The 25,583-nt window shown below is 44.7% G+C and overlaps 1 protein-coding gene across 1 annotated transcript in view; it reads left to right on the top strand.

The window, feature by feature from the left end:
• Positions 1–8,972: 8,972 nt before the first annotated feature.
• Positions 8,973–25,583, top strand: part of QSOX1 (quiescin sulfhydryl oxidase 1) — a 36,782-nt gene continuing 20,171 nt past the window's right edge. The window contains exon 1 of the mRNA XM_075182281.1: positions 8,973–9,285. Within this exon, the coding sequence (XP_075038382.1) occupies positions 9,045–9,285 (241 nt within the window). The 5' untranslated portion in view covers positions 8,973–9,044. The remainder of the gene's footprint in view (positions 9,286–25,583) is intronic.

Below are 25,583 nucleotides of genomic sequence, written 5' to 3'. Positions count from 1 at the left end.
CGAGTCAAGCTGAGTTTCCTGCGAAGAGCAGGCGAGTATATAAAATACCCAATTAGGTCGGGCAAAAGGCCCGGGGGCACTGTTCAGGGTCTAGGCCTGTGGCCCAGTTAATGGCGGCCATTGTAGGTGTTCAGGGGACACAAAACCCCATAGTTAGGCTAGGGGGGGCATAAGGCCCATAGTCAGATGGGGGAGGGGGCACAAGGCCCCATAGTCAGGAGTAGTAGGGTACCAGGTCCTGGAGGGTTAGGAGGGCATAAGGTCCTAAACTGTAGGAGGGTGCAAGGCCCTGAGCTGTAGGAGAGCACAACGCCCCAGAGAGCCAGGGGGAGCAAGAGGCCCCTTCGGAACGCAGCAGGGCATGAGGCCCTTTGAAGCATAGCAGGGCACAAGGCCACTTGGAGCGTAGAGAGGCAGAGGCCTCTGGGTGAGAGGAGAAATAGGCTCCTGTCCGGAAGGGCACCTAAGTCCTGAGCCCCAGGACAAGGCGGGCTTAACAGCCAGGGCTCAGGCCTGTGGGGTATAGCGTCTCAGGATATGGGAGTGGTCCGTGTGAGGAGAAGCAAGGTACGGTGCAGTCCATAGCGGTCCCTTGGGATTGAGTAAGTATCTGAGGTGTTGGGAAGGGATTGTCTTTGTGCTGTCTTTCTTGCTTTACAGGTGCTGGTCGTAAGATAAGGGGAGCAAAAGGGATAGAGGTAGTCATCATCGTAGACTCGCGCACGTGAGTATAGCCGCGGCGAGGGCTGTTCTTCTGGTGCTCTCACCTTGTAGAGCTGTCCCTTCCGTTCTTTCCCGTTTCCCTTACAGCAAAACGAGTGCCCTGCACTCGTAGTCAGGGGCCTTCCTCCCCTGCGGCGTTTGGGTGCTCGGATATCCCCACCCCTCCCCCAGTGGATCCCTCACAGTTACTCACCTAAGAACCTCCCGTTACCACCGTCAGACTGTTGGTTTGGTAGAGACGTTTAACAAAACCTTAAAAGACGGGAAAATCTTGTATTTTTATCTGTTACCATATTTGTTGCTGACAATTCGGGAAGTTCCACAATCTTTTACAGATTTCTCTTTGTTTGATTTATTGTACAGTAGACACCATAGAGGTTTACTGGATATCAGAAAGAGAGACATTGGGGTGGGGGCTACCCCAGATGATATATAAGTGTTATTGAACATATTTCATCGATGCTTGAAATAATTGCTGTCACAGTGCCGATGGCGAAAGAGCACAAGGAGCAGGCTGTACAGAGAGTATATAACCGTAATGCCCAGGTACGCACTTATGCCCCTGGGGACAGTGTTTATTCTAGCATGGAGAGTACATTTTTGGCAAAGGGGCAAGGACCATTTGAAATCATGGAGAAGGTGAGTGAGGTCAATTATATAATGTTCCAGTCAGGGAAAAGAAAACCTGAACAAATCTACCATGTAAATCTGATAAAAGCATGTAAGAGTAGATTAGCCCTGTCAGCTACGCCATTCCCTCCGGAGGCTCACCACCATGAATACCCAAAGTTAAAATAACAGAAACCCTGTTATCTATGTAAGAACATGAAGTTCTGAATACACCTATCAATTTCCCAGAGGAAATAGAGAGGTGTATTCAGAACTACTTGGCCAAACTAAAATAATTAAGCACATCACTGAACCAGGTGTTAAGGTTATTATAAAGCTACACAGAATACCAGAAGCCAGACAAGAGACTGTCTCCAAGGAAATAAAAACATGTTGGTGTTAGACATAATCGATTAATCTCACAGTAAGTGGTCGAGCCCCATTGCCCTAGTTCCGAAACCAAATGGGAGCTTGCGCTTCTGTAATGTTTAATGCCTACCCTATATAGATGACCTTACTGAAAGACTGGGAAAGGCCGATATCTCACTGTGATGGACGTAACAAAAGCGTACTGGCAAAGTGTCATTCGCTGACAGGGCAAAAGAATAAACAGCCTTCTCCACTCCAGAAGGACTGTTTTAAGACAAGGTTCTACCATTTGGATTATGTGGCGTCCCAGCTACATTTCAACGGATGATTCATAGACTATTAAGACCTCACAGACAGTATGCTGCTGCCTATCTCAATGATTTAGTCATCCACAGTCCTCACTTACCCAGAGTACAAGCAGTATTAGACTCCATTCATGAGGCAGGGTTGATGACCAACCCAAAAAATTGCTGCTTAGTGAACTACCTTATGCAACAGGATGAACCTCCTATGCCACCGTGACAAGTTGCCATTGACTGGCTGGGCCTACCTTGTCACCATCCCCATTCTTTTTCCCAACTGCGACACTTTAAACACCATAGGAGACCCTCTACTACCACCACCAGGCTCCATCACCGGCACCTGGAAACGCTTCGTTCTGGGTTACTTTTGCTGCTAGTGTACCCACTTTCTGGGTTAGTGAGCTGGTACCCTCTTCCTTCACATCAGGGTTGCTGTGGATCGTTCTCCCAGGCCTATCACACTGGCCAGAGCTGCAGGGTAGCAGGCAAAGCTTTATTACTAGATGTTGGATCCCAAAACTCAGAACAGCCGGATAATAGATTATAGTGGTCTGATCTGTAGGTCACAGGAGTTACAGCAGGTAAGTAGGTATCAAAGCAAGATCTTGAAGCAGTGATGTTTATTGCTTAGAAAGAATCCTTATAAGGACTCTGTTACACACTAGTTAGGGCTACTAGTGATCATTCAGAAGTTCAGATGATATATACCAGTTGAAATACAAAATACAGCTCTTTTTTATTCTGTTTCTGCAACAAATGTTAGTAGGGGGTAAACCAGTCCCCTGCCCATACCTGTCACCACGTCTGAGATATTACGTTCAATGTTTAACATCAGGATACAATATATTCTCTAAACTTGGATTTAATGTAAATTAACAACTTAACAAAATTTACATAATTCTGTGATTTCCCAAATTACTTGCAGTTTCACCACTCAAATAGTTTCCCTATCTCTTTAACAGGACGCACAGGATAACAGGTTAACAACCCCTTGCTGTGGATTCAGGCTAAAAAGATGCTGTACTAGCATGGGGTTTCCAGTCTTCAGAAAAGTTACAGAACCAAGTTGCCTCCAAAATCTCATAATAAATCAATACATGAACAATATGAAAATAAATACATCTACACTCCCAGGACTTAACCCTTTCGGCGCTGTGTGCCAGTTACTAACTGGTACCAAAGCATTCATACATTAAACATATAAATTTACATTTTATATATTTACATTAACACTCCCCAGTGCTCAGCGCACATTTGAAATACATAAATTTTTAGTCATTAAAAACATTTAAGACAGACTTCATGTACATACTGCACCTAGCGCCGGTACTTTAATTCGTCCGGTGCCGAGTATTAACCCTTCCAGGACCGGAGCAGATTTAAAGATGTGCAGCATGTGCGGCAGTCACAACTCCTCTGCAGAATCCTTTTCAAACTCCTCACCCTCACCTACAAGGTCCTCTCCCAAACCAATGCCCCTTATGTCTTCAACCTCCTCTCTACCCATACCCCATCACATTCCCTGCGTTCAGTCAATGACCGTCGCCTTTCCCCCTCTCTGGTCACCTCATCCACTACAGAATCCTAGATTTCTTCCGGCGGACTGTCCTTCTCCACTGAAACCTCCCACGCTCCATCCGACTGTCCCCTAATTTTTGCACTTTCAAACACACACTTAAAACTCACCTATTCCTCAAAGCCTACTAGCCATCCACCTAACCTGCTCTCTATGCCTGACTTCCTCACCTCTCCTCCCCTGTCCTGCCACTCGCTTCTCTTGTGATTGATCCCCTCTGACTCCCCATTGTGCCTCCTGTTTGCCCTCACCTTAGGATGTAAGCACTCACGAGCTGAGACCTCTTCCCTTCTGTCTCTCTATTCCTCTGCTCCATCTGCATGTGTAAGCTATGTTTGGAGCTTTGAAGCCCTGGTCTATTTTGTTTATTGTTTTTGGGAGATGTTATGTCATACCGGCACTCTTCTAAACTCGAACTGTCCTTGAAGTTGCTCAATAATCGCAGAATAATTGCAGAATCCAGGGCTCTGATGATCTATCTAAAACAAATGAAGAGGGGGGGGGGGGGGGGGTTCAAGTGTCAGTTGCGGCTGGTACTGGGTCTTCTGATGGGTGAGTATGAACGATGCAGACATATCCGTGTCACCAGAGGGGGCGGGGAGGAGCTCTAGTCAGGGCAATCTTACCAACATTATGGGCCCCCAGGCAAAGCAGTGCACTGGGGCCCCTGCCTACACAACCACAGAATATATCACTTTTTTTTTTAATGTACTTGCTCTGCGACCCTTTAAGTACAGCAACTAAAAAATGAAATCCCCCCTTCACTTACCTTTCAATCACCTTGTTCTCTGATTGCACCCCCTTCTCTTCTTTTCTGCTTCTTTGAATGTCACTTGTTCTCCGTTGCTTTTTGCATCATGGCTCCTCCGTGCCGCACTCCTCAATGAAAATTTCTGACGCGATGGCGTCACGCCCGACATTCAGTGCGAGCGCAGCTCGGAGGAGACTAACAAGGAGGGAGCCAGATCGCCACCTAACCTGACCGCGTGACCGCAAAAGGTACGTTTTGGTTTTTTTGCCAGGATTATTTATTCTAATCAAGAAAGAGCCCTGTCTATGAGGCCCCCTTGCCCGTGGGGCCCCCGGGCACTTGCCCATCATGTCCAGTGGTGCAGCAATATGACCTACTACCAACTGTCACACTTTTGCCTCTTCCCGCACGGATAGTGGATTAAGCGTTTCGGACAAGTGACTGTAAGTATTGGAGGTAGGAGTACAGGGCTTAAGATTTTTTTTTAATATTATCACATCCCTCCTCCCCTCTTCTGTCCCCAGCCTGGGCATGGAAGAACATGGAGGAGGGACTGGCGACCTGATTAGCTGCTAAATACATATTCCCCAGGGCTGGTGCCAAGGTGCCCAGCACAGTGTCTGATAATATACACCGCTCATGATGTTATATGGTGTGTCTGAGAATGTGTGCAGCTTGTTAACCTTATACCGACCAGCCGTACAACTATCAAATTCCATTCACTTACATTCCCATTACATTTATCATACCACCACTTCAAAATGCCCATACCCCCACTTCTAAATTTCCACTTCGACCACTGGATCACACGATAATACAGGAGGTTTATTCCCAAATTTTCCACAATACAGCAACTGTTCCACTAAGTGATCTTACCGAAGGGAAATAATCAGTTATTGTAAAATGGAATCCTGAGGCAGAAAAAGCTTTTCAGGCGTTAAAAGTGGCGTTCTGCACTCAGCCAGAACGTGGTAACACCAGACTTTAGATAGAATTTGGTACAGAGGACTCGGATGTAGGGATAGGTGCTTTTCTGTCCCAGAATAAAGATGGGGAAGAACACACGGGGATTGATTTGAGAAAGAAGCGAACATGAAAGAAACTATGTGATTGTTGATGAAGAATCATTGGCAATTAAAAGGGCATTGGACACACTTAGGTATTGCATCTTAGGAAGACCATTTAAGCTTGCTAAATAAAGAAATAAATAAATATATATATATATATATATATATATATATACACACACAAATGGATTGGTTTGCCACATGCTCCTAAGAGAGGAGTCTTTAGTTGGCAATCTGCAGAGCAGGACTGCAAACAGAGTTACACATTTGTACAGTAGTGCACCTAGGTAAAGAGTCTGATTTAACTTCGCTATTTTGAAGTGGTTTTAGAAAAAATCTTTTTCACAGCTTGCAGCAAGATAACATGGTGTGTCTGCAAACAAACAGAACACCTGCAAAGAACTCCCTTTTGAAGGCAAGGTGGGGGTGTCAACTGGCCATCAATTTAGGACTGTGGGGGACTGTAGATTATTTAAACCTGTCTTTTTCTTTCATCCATATGTGCTTGTTCAACACCTCATTCCAAAACCATGGGCATTAATATGGAGTTGGGCCACCCTTTGCCTCAATAACAGCCTCCACTCTTCTGGTTAGGCTTTCCACTAGATTTTGGAACAAGGCTGTTGGGATTTGCATCCATTCAGCCACAAGAGCATTTTTGAGGTTGGGCACTGATGTTGGGCGATAAGACCGGTCTCATAGTCAGCGTTCCAATTCATACCAAAGGTGTTTGATGCAGTTCAGGTCAGGGCTCTGTGCAGGTCATTCAGTTTTGTTCACAGCAGACTCAGAAAACAATTTTTTAAAGAACCTCGCTTTGTCATGCTGAGACAGGAAAGGGCCTTCCCCAAAGTACTGCCACAAAGTTGGAAGCACACAATTCTCTAGAATGTCATTGTATGCTGTAGTATTACAATGTCCCTAGAAACTAAGGGGCCCACGCCAAAGCATGAAAAACAGCCCCAGACCATTATTCCTCCCCCACAAAACTTTACAGTTGACAGTATGCATTCGGGTAGGAAGCATTCTTCTTGCATCCACCAAACATATATTTATATGTCTGTCTGACTGCCATATTGTGAAGCGTGATTTGTCACCCCAAATAACGAATTTCCACTGCTCCACAGTCCAAAGCTGGTGTGTGTTACAGTGTAACACAAACGTCAACTGGATGTCACGAGCCGCGGCGGTACTCACAGCCGCCGCGGCTCGCTTCTCATGCGCCCCAGCCGTCACCTTGACGACCGGGACGTCATTTCCTCTTCCTGTCCGGCCGTTACCAGGGCAACGGCCAGACGCTAGTACACTAGCGCTGCGTCCCGGCGGTGCTGGTAGCCGGGCGCATGCGCATAGCAGGCAGCCTGTGGGCTGATTAGGCTTATTAACAGGCATTAGCCTGCAACTGTGTAGGTCAGGGGCAAGCCCTGATTGGCCCTGCTGGATACTAGTAAATTAGCCTGCAGGAGTGTGTTCAACTGCTGATTGGTCTGTGTCTGTACTTAAGGCAATGAGGTCTGCTGCCTCATTGCCGGTTATAGCTTCTGTGCTCCAGTCTGCTGACCTGCTTGTTCCAGTCCCTGTATCCTGTATCTACGTTTGACTTCCCGTGTATGACCCTTGGCTTCGTATTGGACTTCGCTTGTGTTTCCTGTGACCCTGATCCTTGGCTTGTTTACCCGTTCTGCTACTTTGCCTGTGACCTCTGACCTCAGCTTGTTCATCATTACTGTTACCTGCTGCCGGCCTTTGACCTCTGCGTGGACCTGACTCTTCTTGCCTGGGTTCTCCCCAGCCGGTACACACTTCACGACCCTCTGTCAGTCTGCAGCCCAGTCTGTCCCCACCATCAGGGGCTCCAGTGAACACCTGACTGGCAGAGTAGACTCCGGGTTGTGTTGTGCCGGCTGGAGGGGTTCCTAACACTGGAATGGTATAACAGTTACACCATTCCAGCTGACGTTTGTCATTGTGTACTGTGATCTTAGCTCCTCAGACATGGAAACCCAATCTATGAACCCTCTGATTACCTCCTCTCACGCACGTATCCAAGACTTCTCCCACGCCGCTCCCCTCCATTGGAACAAACTCCCCTGCTCCATCAGAACTTCCCCTAATCTGTCCTCTTTCAAACGAACATTAAAAACCCACCTTTTCCTTAAAGCCTTCCAGTCTCATGCCTAAACTCCCACCGGCCGGCTACCTCTCTTTCTCATCCCTTCTTCCCTTCTCCCCCTTCCTCCCGTCTCTCCGTCTCATCCATGTGTCTGTCTGTCTTCCCCTCCCTTTAGATTGTTAGCTCCTTTGAGCAGGGCTCTCCTACCTTCTGTTTCCATCACTTTTAACTGCGCTCTCCAGCTACTCAGCTCACCTCCTCTCAGTCCCTCTGCCCTCTGTCTCCTCTCGCTTCTCTCCGCTCCCCTCAGTGACTCTCAACCTGTCATCTGTGCCCATCCTCTTGGGCCATAGTTACCTGCCTGTACTCACTTTTCCCCTCCCTCCCTCTCTTTCATGCTGTGCCTGAGCCCCCAGAGTTATAGTGCTTACTGTTACTTGTACTGTGCTGTTTCACCTTGTACTGTGCCATTGTTTGTCCTTGTACGGCGCTACGGATACTTTGTGGCGTCCTATAAATAAAAATTAATAATAATAATAATAATAATATGAAGCTCCTGGCAAAATGTTCTTGTGCTCCAGAGGCAGTTTAGAACTCAGTAGTGAGTGTTGCAACAAAGGATAGAATATTTTTACGCGCTACAATATTCAGCATTCGGCAGCCCATTTGGTGAGGTTGTGTGGCCTAATGATGTACCTACCCACTTTAAAACAACTGCTGCCAAAGCAATTACAATTCGCATGCCAACCCTAGGTAACCTTATATATATTTTATTTATTTATTCAGTGATAATAGATGTATTATTTTCACAGCTGGCACAAAGTCATAAATAAGTATTATCAACATTGATTTAAATGCCTCAGAGCAGACACTTTCTAAAGTGATATTTAAACCAATGTTTTTGTTTTATGAAAAGTTACATGTAAAACATATGAAAAGGATGACGGATAAAAAAAAGAAAAGAAAAACAAGTGTAAAACAGACTTAAAAGTACAGTTTATCTTGAATTTATAATAATGAAAAGTCAATGTGGAGCTGGAGCTGTCTCACAGTCTATCTGCTTAGGGGACGGTTGGAGCTGTCTCTCCCCAATCATGTATATAAGGATGGGGGGACATGGGTGGGACTCTCTCACCTTAGTCACATGAATGTGCCGGGCTCAGTCTGTCTCTCCCCCTGGTATAGTAAATGTATTGGGAAACATGGATATTTCTCCCATATTTCTCCTGTATTTGGACGACTGACAGCGTTAAATATTCAGTGTATATATGGAGAGGACTTGTCTCTCCTTTACCTGCACTACACCTTATTGGAGGTGGCTGTTTCTCCCACCCACGTTGTTTATTCAGAAGTATTATCTATGTCTCCCATCTCTGGGACGGTGAGTGTGTCATCCCTCTTCCTGGGATGCCTCAGTGGGCAGGATTAGCGCCCCGTGTCCTGCCTTCTGCGCCATGTGGGCAGGACTAGTGCGTCTCCTCCACCCCCGGGATATGGCTCACGTTCCCTGGGAATAGTCCGGCTCAGAAGTGTAATGATGCCGGTCCTGGTCTGGCTGTGCGTCCCCGGACTGCTGGTCGTCTTGTTCTCCGCTGCAGCCCCGGGGCAGGCCCACATGTTCGGCAGTGATGACCCCCTGGTGTCTCTGGCCGGCGGGGCCAGTCATCTGCTGCTCAACTCCTCCAGCTCCTGGGTCACCCTGTTCTTCGCCAGCTGGTGCGGGCACTGCCAGCACTTCAAGCCGAGCTGGATGAAACTGGCCAACAATGTGAAGGGTGAGACATAGGACGACTGCAGATAACAGAGATATGCTCAGCAGGCAGATAGACAGTCAGAGATGGGTTGTGACAGGTCATACTCACTAATGTGACAGTCTTCAGACTTTACACCATAGGCACCATATAGTGGTTCCTATGCTGTCATTTTAGAGGGGTGATATTTTAGGTATAACTAAATGCTCCGACAGTTTCCAGTAATAATTTGTGGGGTGTCTTCCAGTATAGTCACAGACATGCAGCAGATCTGAAACTGTTATGTATTTAGTGACTGTCTCATGGGGAGGAAGAGGTTAAATATGTATTCTCTAGCTTTTTCCTCATGTTGTGACACATCTGTGTACAGGGATTAGTTACACATACTTTAGTTAATTTTCAAATGAAGGGATCCAGCTATAATACTGTAGCACAACTTTATCATCACATAAAAAGTGCTGTGACCCCTCCATTGTTCAGGGATCACTGGGTAAATGACAACAAACTCCCGCTGACTGCATTTCCTAAGGCAGTGTTAGGCAACCTGATACACTATAGGGGTCAGAATGTGTTGCTCTCTAAACTTCAAAAGAGCCACAAATTACCATTAATTACTGTAATTAATTTCAAACACATGTTAGCAAAGAAAGCGACATCTTTCTGTAATAATATATCGGCAGGCATTTTAAACAAGTGTTACAAGCTATAAAGTCTGGCAATATGGCAGGAAGGATCTAGGGGCCGCAGGTGAAAGTTTGGAAGCAGCGACGGAACTACCATTGGTGCGGCAGGAGTAGTGCCGGGGGCCCGTGAAGATAATGGGGCCCACTGCATGGCAGGTGCAGAGGATCGGGGGCCCCAGTACCCTCCTCCCTGCTCCAGAGCCCACAGCTTGATAGTTCCGCCTGTGCTTGGAAGGCTGTATGTGGCTATCACTAGCCTAAGGTTTCGGGATCCAGCCGTTTAGACCAGAAACACAGAATGAGCTGTTTTAAAATATGAAAATATTGTGTGACCACTTTTATGACCAGTTGTCTTTGCATGGCAGTGTAGTCATCTCTTTTTGTTTGCTATATAAATGTTAAGTTGAATATGCATTTACAAGGAATATGAAAATGTTGGTAAAATTCCAAAATAGAGCGCCTCCTCTCTTTTGCTTTGAAAAAAAAATCCTCTACTTGCATTATGGCTTGATATCCCCTATTTAGTACACAATCTAGTCAATGAGTGTGGTGTGCTTTCCATAAAGTAGATCATATTTGGCTCAGTCTCAATATCTGGGTTTACTTTTGTGTGATAAATTAGACTATATGTGCATATGTAATTGTTATGTTCATGTGAGCTTTTCTCTGATATCTAACCCTAGCACTAGCGTGAAGAATGAGGTTTGCATAATTTTTAACACTCCAATATGGGTAGCTTGCCCAAGAAGCTGTGGATAGAAACATAGAGTTAAGTATAGTGTTCAGAAGAGCCTGTGAATATGCAAATAATTTCTATCTGTAAATTTATTAAAGGGTGGGGTGACCACTTCTAGTCTAAAATAGCTGCTAACAGAGGACAGCAGCCTACTTTGATTATGTAATGATATTACATTAAGCATCAAATGTTTTAAAGGCTAGCTGTAGTTAGAAACAAATGTTTTCAGAAACATTGGACCCTGAGGGTCCTTTACATACCAGAATGACTTGTCAAACACTAATAGTTGATTAGGTACACTTTCTAAAGCTGGGTACACACTACACTGTTTTCATCCAATAATCGGCTCAAACAGCCGACATACGACCGCTCGTTCAAAAGTGGGGTCAGTGTGTGCAGTGACACGATGGTCGAAAGTCTGCCCAAATGGACGATTATCGCCTCATTTGGTTGGTCGTACCGTTTAATATTTTCGTTCCAATCTCGTTTCCGCTGTGTAGTGTGTATAAACTTCCGACCGATCCACAACAGTGAGTACGAAATTACAGTCATTGCTCACGACAACATGGCTGTAAAAAGTCGCTAAAGGGACGTCCGCTCTTCCCTTTATCGTCCTAAACAAGGCTAGTGTGTATGCAGTCCATGGACCGAGCGATCGGACCATCGATCGCATGTAAAATCGCTTGGCATAAAAAGTTGGTCGAAATTTCTGTAGTGTGTACCCAGCTTTATAGAGAGTATATAACGGGAGAGAGCTTTTTATGTTTCTTAACGCATGTATTTTTCAACTGACGTGAGTCTTGACATCTGCTTTCCATAAAACTACAGGAAATTTCTCTCCTTGTTCACATAGTAAAATCTTTGTGGTGGTCAGTCTCAACAAGATTCAGACCATAAACTTGTACAAATTGGTACAATGATAGCTGTAGGAGAACAGGGATAACCAATTGACTGCATGAACAAAAATCTGCCTTTTTACACTCTTAAAAACTTCATTTTTTCAATTCTTAGAAATTTGGTGAATTAAAAATGATTTGCATTAATCACTACATCTGTTATGATGCAACATATTATTTTAATATTTGTTATTAAAAGAATTGCAACTACGGTTTGTACCACTTTTTCAGAAAATTTGCAGGCAGAATTTGGTACAAACCTCTTCTCTTGCATTCATATGTATGTATCGGGCATGTATAACCAACAAGCTTATGATGTAAAGATCTACATACCTATGTTTTGCAGGCACATATAACGGTGGATAAACCATTTATACATTCAGGGAAGTGCAACAGAACATAATTATTTGCCCATTGAAGATGCATTACGCTTAGTCCGGAGAAACAGCTGTTTTTCCCAGAGAATGGCTATGGAATGTATTTTCTTAATTTATCAAGGAATTATGGAAATATTCTTTGGTACAGCAGTCCCCATAGACTTCTTTAGGGACTGTGATGTGAGTAATTTACGAAGCGGAGAAAGGCAAACTAACGCCATCTCAGTATGGCGTTGACTGTGGGACCAGTGAAGACAGAAAGTCTTCTCTTGATTCCCCACCAGGTCCGATCTCTATGTGCCTGTTAAAAATAAAAGCCTTAATAAAAGAGGGGATCGTCACCACGGCTCCAAGAGCAGCAATGACATGGTAAATAGCTGCAGTAATTCCTTATGGATCACTACAATTTGCAGCAAAACATAAGGAGTGTTACTACTTACTGCTCAATAATATATAGACCCCTAAATGTATCTTCTTCGGTTTAGTTTTCATAATAACATCTTTCTTTTATTTTGGTCATAAAGTCAGCTATTTTTAAAGAATAGTGTTATCATGGCTGTCTTGACAAACTAACACTTTGTAAAATAAGTCTAATTAATAAAAATTGCCTGTATTAACTCATACTCATAGCTAAGTCGTTAAAGGATATTTATGCAAAGATAACTATCCAGAAACTGTGCAAAAAGAATACTGTAGATGATTAGATTGTTGGCTATTCCACTTTTCTTTCTTAGAAGGTTTAATAAATTTACCTGCTATTCTGGTACATCAGAAATCAGGAGTTATTATTATTATTATTATTATTATCCTTTATTTGTTAGGCGCCACAAAATTTCCGCGGCGCCGTACACAGTACAAACAGTAGAACAGGGTGAAACAGTACAGAACAATAAACAAATAATACCAATACTTCAGAAACTCCAGGCAGGCTAATGCAGTAAAGACAGAGCAGAAGAACAGGTATGGAGACAGGAGGGAAGACTGAGGGCCCTGCTCATACAAGCTTACATCCTAAGGGAGGGTAAACAGAACAGGCACAAAGGGAGCCAGTTGAAGCAAGGGGGAGAGAAAAGGGGGGCTGGGAGGAGAGCGGGGAGAATGAGCAGAGGAGATGAGGGGGTTAAGTGGATGGTTGGTAGGCTTTGAGGAACAGGTGAGTTTTAAGTGCCCGTTTGAAGGAGCACAGATTAGGAGAGAGACGGAAGGAGCGAGGGAGGTCATTCCAGTGAAGTGGGGCTGCACGGGAGAAGTCTTAGATTCTGGAGTGGGAAGAGGTGAACAGAGTGGAGGAGAGGTGGCGGTCATTGGCAGAGCGCAGGTAGCGGGCAGGAGTATGAATGGAGAGGAGATTAGAGATATACGGGGCAGTAGACTGGGAGAGAGCCTTGTAAGTGGTGGTGAGGAGTTTGAAAAGGATTCTGTAGGGGAAGGGGAGCCAGTGTAAGATGAGGCAGAGAGGGGGAGACAGAGGAGGAGTGGCGTGAAAGGAAGATGAGCCTTGCAGCCGCATTGAGTATAGAGCGGAGGGGGGCGAGATGGGAGTGGGGGAGGCCAGTAAGGAGGAGGTTGCAATAATCAAGGCGGGAGATGAGTGCGTGGATGATAGTTTTGGTGGCATCCTGAGAGAGGAAGGGAAGGATACGGGCGATTTTGCGTAGTTGGAAGCAACAGGCTTGGGCCAGGGATTGAATGTGGGGGGCAAAAGAGAGAGAGGAGTCGAGAGTGACATCCAGGCAACGGAGTTGGGTGACAGAGTAGATGGTGGAGTTGTTAACGATAGAGAGGTCATGGTGATGGAGTTTATGAAAATAAACATTATTCTAGTGGCAAAAACAGGGACAGTCCTGTAAAAAATTATACCCATGCTCACCATGCTCTATCGGAACACAGCTGTGCAAATTCATTGTAATGTCTTGGTGATACTTTATCTTACTGTTAAGCATGAAAATGCAAGACCTTAAGGGGCCTATTAAAAAAAATCATTTTTTTTAATAAAAATCCCTGCAATAGAATAGCTGCATTTTTAAGTGTAGTTAGCATTTATTAATAGGGTATTGCTGCAGATATCTTGGATATCTGCTGCTTTGCATTTTTTATTTTTAAATTATTCATAGCAGCCCCTATAAATGTCTATGGGGACTGCTATGCAACAAGTAATGAAAAGGCATTTACACATACGCTAATGTGCGCCAGCTCAGGTGGCATACATTACCATATGTGTAACTTTTCTGGTCTGCTGTATGGGGACAGCATTGCGGTAGAGGGATCTTCGGATTATTATTACCATTTACTTATATAGCACCACTAATTCTGCAGCACTGTACAGAGAACTCACTCACATCAGTCCCTGCACCATTGGGGCTTACAGTCTAAACTCCTTAACATACACAGACTAGGGTCAATTGTTGTGCCTCACCGCATCTCAGCGACGGATCTAAAGAATTCTTCTACCCGGGGCGATTTAGGGGGGGGGGGACTTAGGCCCCGCCCCCTTTTTTACATCTGAGGCTGCCGGCGGCTACATACTATGTGCAGGTCCGTTCAGCAGTGACAGGTAGGGACAGTGTGCTGCCCGGATTCTCTGATTGTGTTTAAAACACAATCAGAGCAGCCGGGCAGCACACTGTCCCTACCTGTCACTGCTGAACGGACCTGCACATAGTGTGCAGCCGCCGGCAGCAAGCCCCGCCCCGATCGCCCCCCCCCTGAATCCGCCACTGCCGATTCTTACTGCTCTCCCCTCCGGTCACTACCGCAAAGGTGGTCACCTTGCAATAGTGACCATAGAAAAGATAGGAGAGGGGTCTTCCCAGGAACAGCAGTTTTTCGTGACTGCTGTTTCTGTGCAAGTTTTTTAATAAATGCACCTGATCTTTCAATCACTATATTTGCAATAAGGATTGAAAGGAATTGTGCTAAAAATGCAATCATTCTTAAATAGTCACCTATGTGACAGTAAACTTTCATGCCATACTTATCATGCTAGCGTTTTACTGTAATAAGACTGCTGTAAGGGTGTAATGCCTTTTGGACAGATCACTTTCTTAGAATGGGAAAATATTTCCCGTGTCGTCTGTGATGGATTAGACTGCACACGTGGAATGGAACAAGTTGGTCACCTACTGTATTTTATGTCTGGCTGTAGCAGAGATGTTTGTATATAAAGCTGTACACAAATCTAGATAACTGTCTATAGCTGGGCTTAATATAACATTTGCTGACCGATCTTGAATCAGTCTTAAATGGTCCATTAAAGGACATTTTAAAGTTCAGCACAGTGGTGATGTGAGGCTTGTGTCAAATACATCTTTATGTGCAACAACGTTCATGTACCTAACGTGTTGCTTCAGATACTGCAGTTACGATAATTAAAACATCATTCAATTTTGCTCGTACCCTTATGAGGTGCGAGCAAGTATGTGCAAAGATTAAAACCTAAACCATTGTTGGCTAACCTGTAACACTCCAGGTGTTGTGAAAGTCCCAGCATGCTTTGCTAATATAGCAGCTTATTGCTGGAAGGGTATGCTGGGACTTGTAGTTTCACAACACCTGGAGTGTCACAGGTTAGCCAACACTGACCTAGAACGTTGTGCGGACTATGGAACCTCGCTGCGATGGAGTCTGTCCCTTTGTACTGTTATAGGTCAGTGGGCCCTATTTATTAGTAAATTCATCTAAGGATAGGTAATACTGGACTGTCTGTCTCTCTGTAATTGTACATTTATTAGCAGGATAGGTGACAGACCGCTCTCCAGTGAAACATCGCCCATGGCAAATGATAAAATACATGTTTTTGTGCAACACAATCAATGTGTTTTGCTAATTATTTGATCACATTTAATTTCATGCATTTAATCATATTCATTCACATGAACACAAATCATATCAAGTCAAATGAAATTAAATAACCTGTTGGGTTACTCGAGTTTCAGAATATAGAAATCTGTTGTACACATTTTGATTTGTACATGGAAAGTCATATTTGAATGCTAGTTAGTTCTTTTACAAGTAACATCCTAAGTTCTTAACTGGGGTGAGCAATCACCAAGCTTGGAATTGAGGGATGGGCAATAGTAATTTTACCTGTCTATGAAAATGTGGTTTAGTTTTGAAAAAACATTTTTTTTTTCCATAAAAGTAGTTTTATAATTTATCTTTACAATTTCATCTGCTGTGTTTTGCTTTTTGCCTGCCACAACTAAGTATTTATATTTATGATTTGCACCCACTAGAGGTCAGGTGTTAATTACCGGCTGATAGTGATGAATTGACACAGCATAGTCAAAGTACACGTATGCATATCGCTATCACAACAGAACATCTGTATGCAACTGACTGAGATATACTATAAAAACACATTGTATGTACAGTCCACATTTTAATCAGCTTTATTTATGTAATTAATGTAACAAATATCAAAACAAAATAATATGAAAAAATAAAAATTTATACTGTTAAGAGTTTTTTCTTTCTTTTATGATGAGTATTTAGACCTTTTCGTGTCATCCTTTATTGTACTTGGGCAAGTGCATGTACTGCAGTCTGTGTGTGTCTATGTATAGCAAGTACTTTAAAGGCAGAGCGTATCTCCACCCAGATTCAAATCAAAACATATTTTGAGATACACTTGAATTTGAATATGGTCGAACCTATGCTCAAGCTTCCTGTTCTTTTTTTTTTTTTAAAACACAACTTACCTGCAAGTCACCTTCAGTGATATCACTGGATTAGTAAATTGATAGCCTGCAGCTTATGAATGGGTTAAAACTACCACATTGCTGCCTTATCTGTGCTCATTAGACAGGTCCACTTTAAAATAATATATATAAAAATATATTTATTGTGTGTCTTTCCTTATAAACAGCAAAATGGTAACTAGACCTATCTTTTCCCCAGGATATATGTTGAAATGAGTTCAGTGTTTTTCTTTGTAGCAAAGCAAATGTTTGCACATTGTGTACGTGATCTCTGTGTGCGTATAAGGTGGGTGGACCCGTTTGCTGGGGAAAAATACATGGAAGCTTCCACCTGTTCTATTTAGAGATCAAGCAAATCACATCAAATAAATAAACATTTAGAATCTGTTTTTAAGAACAATAGAACCTAAAATCCAAGTTGCTTTATACAGAAGAGCTAGTGGTAGTATTTACAAATATAGATAAGACTATCAGAAGCTTATCAGTACATAAGCCTTAAGTTTGTACACTAGTCAAATTTTAATTGGGTGTGATTTAAGAAAAATGTCTGTTGCTTCATTTTTGAGTGTGTCTTTCTTTATTTTCCCCATTACCTTTCAATGGATACATACATGTGTTGGACAGTATATCACAGTGTGACTATCATCATATATTGCAAATAGATATCATTATACCCAGCATGTCTTGGATGTTGCATGATTATATTCCTAGGCTACGATTATGAGAATCCACCCTTTAATGAATGGATCTGTAAATAAAGAGTAATAATAATAATCTGTAGGGCATACCTCTTCCCGTTGCCATCCATATGTTACACAGATAACCCACCAATTGCTAGCCATACATTGCCCAGAGAAATCCCCCATTAATGCAGAGATACCAACATTGCCAGTTGTATATTGCCCTGTTGCCAGCTGTTTATTGCTCAGAGAACTGCTGCCCATTGTCAGCTGGGTCTTTCACAGAGATACTCCTAATTGTTAGCCATCACCATGACCAGCCACGAACATAGGAAGCAGGTCCTGTTCAGATACAGTGCAGCCACATCACAGCTCTCTCTAGAGGTCTTCTGGAGCCATTCAGGGCTATGAGCGTGGGGAGGGAGAGGTTGCTGTTTGGGTCATTCAAGCCCCTGAGTGCTTAGTGCTCGTAGGTCTGTATGACCATGCAGTGAAAACGTGTTATTAAGTACCCAGTCACCTTTACTGCCCCATATGATGCAGGTGATGGCTTAATAAACAAGGAACACTGATGGTCAGAAAAGTAATGATACTCACTGTCTCATCATTGATTAAGCAATAGCTACAGTTTGCCTAATTATTGGTTATTAATCAAGGGACAGTTGCCAATTAAGTCATAAGACGGGAGGTTAAGAAATGAAAATTATAGAAGTAATTACAGTCTGTAATGCACCAGTTTCAGCCAGGAGATGAGTAGTAAATACAGCATGTAACTGTAGAAAGCTGTGGCCACCCCAGCAGTTGTTACTTAAAGTACACACCGTTCATTCTAGTCCAGAGCCTGATAGAGACCCAACAGGTCCTTAGGCAATATACTGGTTTGGGCCCCCTTCTCTCCTTGGTTTGTAAAAAAAAAAAAAACACATAAAGGTTTAGAGTAATCTTAGGCCCTCAGTGCCCACAGGGCCCTAGGCAGGAGCCTAAGTTGCTTAGTCGATGACCCGGCTCCGTACTAGGCTCAAGTCCTCCAGCATTGAGATCTCTCCCTTCTGGTTCTCTTTCCTCATAACTGTGGTTATCCCCCTCCACCCCTGCATTCTTTGTTTACCCCCCCCCTCCCCCCTCACTGTCTGATTCTCTTTGCCCTTCCTCTCTGGTTCTCTCCCACACACTTCTCTCTGGCTCTCGGCTCTCACACACCCCTCTCTGGTTCTCCTCCCAGCTCTCTTACCTTAACTCCAGGCATCAGCTCATCTTCTCATCTTCTCTGGAAAGAGGAGCCACAACGTCCCCTAAAAATGTCAGACATAATGGCCTAAAGGCGTATTGTCATCCACAAATACATTTATATTGGTGCTTTAGCAAAATCATCTAATAAAGATTTGTCTAGTTAACTGTGTGTCAAAAACAGAAAGGTACTGTTGTAAGTCAGTAGATTCCTTCTCTAATTACATGTAGAGGTGGAAATTTTGGAACAGCAGTCTTTCATTTCATTAGGGACCATTGACATCAATGAGAGACAAAGCCAAGTAAATTTAAAGGCAACAATGTAATTGCCAGGTTTCTGAAACAATACTGCGGATATGTTATAGTATATTTCCCGCACCACCCTTTAACTTCCTTCGGCTATTGTCTTCTGCTGTTCCTCTATACAGTTCACATAAAAGTTACATTTATTCTATTTCCATACGTAACCTACTGACTCTGAAACCAACATTGCTGTGTGGCTGGATCATATTGCCCTACTAAGCACTTTTTCCCCATTGCAGTCTGGCTGGACCAATATGTAACCTTAACCATGTATCAAAGCCCTAGTTTCCAGTAGATAGTAGGCATGTGAGCAGGGTCCACTTAGCATTAATACCCAGTCTTGTTTTATTTCTATATTTGTTCCTAATTGTAGAGCTCTGAGGAGTATGCTGGTGCTATATAAATAAATGTTAATATTAATAATGATAATATACTTGTCTGCTGGGATTGGGTAAATGCAGGGTTCATAGGGCAGTTTGGAGCTGGGCTCTGGTTGTGCCCATGTGATATCACCCTAAGTCTCTTATTTCATGTGTAGTTGTTAATTAGTGGTTTTTATTACATTGGTAGATTTACTCATATAAATATGCTTTCCTAAATAAGGAGTGTCTGCTTGGTAAAAACAAAATGTGTTTAATTAAAAGTTTAGGCTGGCACACAAATACGGGCAACACCAAAGGTGTGTAAAAATCGCCAGTGCAACGTGGGGAATGATCTACAGCAACTACTTAAATATGGAGTACCCTCCCAGACGGCACAGTCTCCACCTTTCAGACTTACTTTGTCTAACCTGCATTCAGTAAGGAGCACACAGTTCCACTCTGCTTCTCCCATCAAGTGCAAAATTTGTACCCCCAATGTTGAAGCTATCTTCGCAGGCTAATCTATACACATGCCATTTACACAGTTTGGCAGCTTTATAAATAACCCCTTTTGCCCCTTTTTCTGTTCAAGTCCCCAAAACAGTGTCAGTAGACATTTTTATTTCTCCACTGTTAAAATGGCTACTGAATTAGTCTTCCCTCCTTGGTCCATAAATGCCACAGGTATTTGGCATATTTGCTAACATTTTAAAATTATTTCCATGGACCCTGTGATACTGAGCAGGTCAATGTGAGAATGTCATGTGTCATCCTGTCTAAATGAACATGTACTACTTACCTGATTGTGTCTTGACCACTGAACTTGCTAATAATGCTTTTTTCTCTTTCATCCTATCTGGGGGACACTGCTACCATGTATGAGGGGAGCGTGGAGTTGGCACTTAACTAGTTAACTTGTTAAATGTATCAATGCTGACAGACCCCTCCCCTCTGCAACCCCTGTAGCTACTCAGTTTAGTTTAAGTGCCTAAGGAGTTGGACTTTTTTTTACTAGCGTAGCTTTTAACTTTATTTTATTCTTTTTTTAAAAGTTTTTTTTTCCTTTTTTTTATCTTTTCCTGAGGCGTGTGCTCTAGAGAGAGAGAGAGAGCACACTTCTATTAACGTAGCCGCCCTACAACTGTCTTTTGTGAGAGCCGGAGGGCTCTCACTGACAGCAATGACAGTGCAGTGTTTCAGTAATGACCGGCGGCTTAATGAAGCCGCTGTCACACTTCCCGACATACCGGCGCTGCCTTGAAAGGCATAGAGCGCCGGTAATCGGAGCAATGGCGGCCACCATCCTGCTGGACTACACCAAGTTCCTCCCTCAGAGAAAGGAGGGGGGAATCTTAGTTAAGCTGCAGAAATTCTTCAGAGGATAAAAACGGTGGATAGAAAATGGCTGTGGGCTGTCTAAAATAGGAGGCAACAGCCCTCGATTCCACAAACTGTCAGGAAAGCTTGTGTGGCGGAGCTAATGCACATAGAGCTCTCCCACCTCTGCTTGAATTTTTGGACTCTAGCATATGCGCACCAAGAGATTGCCTGGGAAGACAGCAGACTCTCCTCAGCATGATATTTGGTTCTTTTTGGTAGCCCTTTCGGGGAGGCTCCTCCGCCAGAGGTCAGGCAAATCGCGGCAGACCGACTGGTAACAGGAAACTCTTATTGAGGTAGATCCTCCCACTCTACGAGACGCCCGTCCACTAAACTTCTGGGAAAAACCGGCAACCTGACTGTCATCTACCCCTCCTTGCGTCGCCAGGAGTGGGGGGACGTTTGAGTCTGTTCAAGGAACAGTGGATAGTGTCCTCCAAAGACCATTGAATTTGTGGGATCATGGCGAGAGGGTACATGATAGACCTGTCAGGCCCAGCCCCTCATCGTTCATTGCCACGCGACCCAGAGTCATCTGCACAGTACCAGACAACCAGAAAGGACAAGGGTTCTACTCCAACCTTTTTCTGGTTCCAAAGCCGGATGGATTATTCCGACCCATTCTAAATTTAAACATGTTAAATCTACACCTAGGGGTAATCAATGGATTAGAGGCAGACAAATTTTTGGCGTCAATAGATATCAGAAGCCTTCCTTCACGTCCCCATTTGGGAGAGACATTAGTCGCTTCTCAGATTTACGGTGGGATTGGCTCACTACCAATTCCGGCCACTCCCCTTTAGCCTTTCCATAATACCATGTCCGAAATACCATATTTGGACGACCTCCTTATCAAGGCCACATCAGCGAATCTGTTACAACAGCGCCTGACTCTTGCCATCAAGATCCTGGAGCACCAGGGCTGGTTAATAAACCTGCACAAATCACAATTGAACCCCTGCCAGCAGATGACCTTCCTGGGGCTCATCATGGACGCCAGAAAACAAAAAAGTATTTCTCCCAGAAGACAAGGCCAGATCATTACAGGATGTAACTACCCGGTCCTGGCCAGTCCCAGACTATCCATCCACTTATGCATGCGTCTCCTAGGGAAAATTGTGTCGACCTTCGAAAACAATTCCTTACAGTCCATTCCATTCCCGCTGCTTTTAGTGGGACACCTTCAGGTTCCCATCTGCAGATGAAATGTCAGCAGATCCGCTTGTCTTCCAAAGCGTGGGTGTCTCTTCAGTGGTAGTTGGTCCAGGATCACCTGGCGGTAGGCAGGTCCTTTGCCCTGTGGTCCAGGATCATAGTGACAACAAACACCAGCTTGCAGGGGTGGTGGGCTGTGGTCTTTCACTTACGACTTCAAGGCCTTTCGTCGACTCGGGAGTCTTCCCTGTCTATCAACATTCTGGAATTGAAGACCATGCTAATGGCCCTTCGGGGCGCCCAGACCATGCTACAGAGATTTCCGGTCAGGTTGCAATCCGACAATGCCACGGCAGTGGCTTATGTCAACAGACAGAGCGAGACCAGAAGTGCAGGAGCAATGTCAGTGGCAGCGGAGATCTTGGCCTCGGTGGAACAGCATGTTTCCTCAATCTCAGCAGTGTTCATCCAAGGCATCCAGAACTGGAAGGCAGATCATCTAAGCTGACATGAGGTAATGCCGGGGGAGTGGTAACTCCATCCGGAGATCTTTCAGTCGGTGGTCCTAAGATGGGGTCTCCTGGACTTTATGGCGTCGAGGCACAACAGGAAGGTCCCCAGATTCTGCGCAAGGGCAAAGGACCCCCTGGCGGTAGCCGTCGACGTCATGAAAATGCCCTGGGACTTCCGTTTGGGGTATCTGTTTCCCCCAATACCCATGATTCACCGTGTTCTCAGATGGGTAAGGCAGGGGGGACTCCCTGTGATACTGGTGGCTCCCGCCTGGCTGCATCGAGTATGGTATGCAGACATTATCTTGATGGCAGTAGGTCAAGGGGTTCGTCTACCACTTTGAGACGACCTCTTTCTCCAAGGCTCTTTCCGACATCAGGACTTGCCTCAGCTGACTTTAACGGCATGGCTGTTGAAGCCAGCCTTTGGCGGTATAGAGGATTCTCTCCCAGAACTGTGAACACGCTCTTGCAAGCTTGTAAGCCAGTTTCGGCTTGTATCTACCACCTCATCTTGCGCACTTACATCAGATGGTGTGAAAATCGACCCTGCCATACATCGTCTTTTCGTCTACCTCGCTTCCTGGCATTCCATGGCCTGGAAGCAGGTGTCCGTCTGAGCTCTTTAACAGTACAAATTTCCTTCTGAACCATTACATTCTGCAGAATTAAGGTTCTTAATGTAGAAAGTAGCGTTTCTTCTGGCAATTGCATTGGCTCGCAGAGTGTCAGGGTTTGAAGTCCTTTCTTGTCATGAGTCTTATTTGGTTTTTCATGAGGACAGAGCAGTTCTACATACAATCCCTTTGTTTGTTCTGAAGGTGTTTTCGGCTTTTCATATGAACCAAGAAATTGTGGTTCTAGTGTTCAAGGCGGGGGCACCATCCTCCGGACAAAATTCGATTAAATTTTTGGATGTGGTCATGGCTCTCCAAATTTATGTGAGGAGGACCGCCTACATTCGATGCACAGATTTTTTATTTATCCTTTTTCGATTCTCATAAATGAGGATCGCCAGCCTCAAAACAGTCCATTGCTAGATAAATTACTGCAACCATTAAGCAAGCTTATGTCAGTGCTAACTGACCTGTGCCAAGTCGACTTACTGCCCATTCCACCCGCTCGGTGGGGGTGTCTTGGGCAGTGAGAAATGGGGCCTCAGCAGACCAGCTTTGCAGAGCAGCCACCTGGTCCTCGGTCCATACATTTAACAAAATTCGATCAATTCCATGTCTTTGCTTCTATAGACGGCAATTTTAGCCATAGTGCTCTAAGAGCAGGGCTGTTAGGGTGGTCCCTCCCTTTGGGGGACTGCTTTAGAACATCCCCATGGTAGCGGTGTCCCTCAGATAGTATGAAAGAGAAAAGAGGCTTTTTATACTTGCGATAAATCCATTTCCCTGATGTCATTTGGGGGACTCTGCGTTCCCTCCCGCTCTTCTGCTGTATGGTCTTTGGTTGTTTGGACTAACTTCCTTGGGGCTTTATAATTAAACTGAGGAGCTACAGGGAGTTTCAGAGGGGAAGGGTCTGTCAGCATTGGTACATTTAACAAGTTAACTATTTAAGTGCCAACTCCACGCTCCCCTCATACAACCGCATGGTAGCAATGTCCCCCAGATGGAATCAGAGAAACTGATTTATCGTAAGTATTAAAATCCTCTTTTTTTTTTTTTGGCATTTTAATTACGCCACTTCAATAAATATTGACAGGGTCAAATATTAAACCTGGGACTGTCACTAGAATTTAGGCACAGTTGGTATTTGCCATGAATTAGGAAATCCTAGTTGAAAGGGAGGACACAAATTTAAAAACAATGAGGTGAAATAACTAAGAGGCACTTCACAAGCATTCTTGGAGCTGTTATACATAATTATTAGATTATTATTTATATGTTGATTCATGGTGCTATAGCCAAAATATAGCAAGGTGTGCATAAGTCTTCCTTTACTCAAAGAAATTACTTTGTGTATCAACCCAAAAAAATGTTTGCTATGAAAATGGCTTAATGTTCTTTGTTTTAACATAAGTAAAAACCAGTCTTGCAACATAGCACAGTCTCAGCTGCTGTCCGTTACAAGCAAAGGACTGATCCCAGCTAAATATTGGCATAGGCTGGTTGGGCATTTTTATTAAGAGTCTAGAAATGTAGCACTCCTAATCGCGCTCCCTTCCTCCGCACAGGTCCCGATCCTAATCACACTCGCTTCCTCCGCACAGGTCCCGATCCTAATCACACTCGCTTCCTCCGCACAGGTCCCGATCCTAATCGCACTCGCTTCCTCCGCACAGGTCCCGATCCTAATCACGCTCCCTTCCTCCGCACAGGTCCAGATCCTAATCACGCTCCCTTCCTCCGCACAGGTCCCGATCCTAATCACACTCGCTTCCTCCGCACAGGTCCCGATCCTAATCGCGCTCCCTTCCTCCGCACAGGTCCCGATCCTAATCACACTCGCTTCCTCCGCACAGGTCCCGATCCTAATCACACTCGCTTCCTCCGCACAGGTCCCGATCCTAATCGCACTCGCTTCCTCCGCACAGGTCCCGATCCTAATCACGCTCCCTTCCTCCGCACAGGTCCCGATCCTAATCACGCTCCCTTCCTCCGCACAGGTCCCGATCCTAATCGCACTCGCTTCCTCCGCACAGGTCCTGATCCTAATCACGCTCCCTTCCTCCGCACAGGTCCCGATCCTAATCGCGCTCCCTTCCTCCGCACAGGTCCCGATCCTAATCACACTCGCTTCCTCCGCACAGGTCCTGATCCTAATCACGCTCCCTTCCTCTGCACAGGTCATCATCAGTTATTTATATAGCGCTACTTATTCCGCAGCGCTGTACAAAGAACCCATTCACATCAGTCCCTGCCCCATTAGAGCTTACAGTCTAAATTCCCTAACACACACACACACACACGGAGAGAGAGACTAAAGTCAATTTTGATAGCAGCCAATTAACCTACCAGTATGTTTTTGGAGTGTGGGAGGAAACTGGAGCACCCGGAGGAAACCCACGCAAACACAGGGAGAACATACAAACTCCTCACAGATAAGGCCATGGTCGGGAATTGAACTCATGAAGGGCTAACCACTAGGCCACTGTGGTCCCGATCGTAATCGCGCTCCCTTCCTCCGCACAGGTCCCGATCGTAATCGCGCTCCCTTCCTCCGCACAGGTCCCGATCGTAATCGCGCTCCCTTCCTCCTCACAGGTCCCGATCGTAATCGCGCTCCCTTCCTCCGCACAGGTCCCGATCGTAATCGCGCTCCCTTCCTCCACCCACAGGTCCCGATCGTAATCGCGCTCC

Source organism: Mixophyes fleayi, chromosome 8 (genome assembly GCF_038048845.1).
Source record: "Mixophyes fleayi isolate aMixFle1 chromosome 8, aMixFle1.hap1, whole genome shotgun sequence".
Classification (NCBI taxonomy): Eukaryota; Metazoa; Chordata; class Amphibia; order Anura; family Limnodynastidae; genus Mixophyes; species Mixophyes fleayi.
The sequence above is the reverse complement of the archived record's forward strand: the minus strand, read 5'-3'. Positions and strand labels throughout refer to the sequence as shown.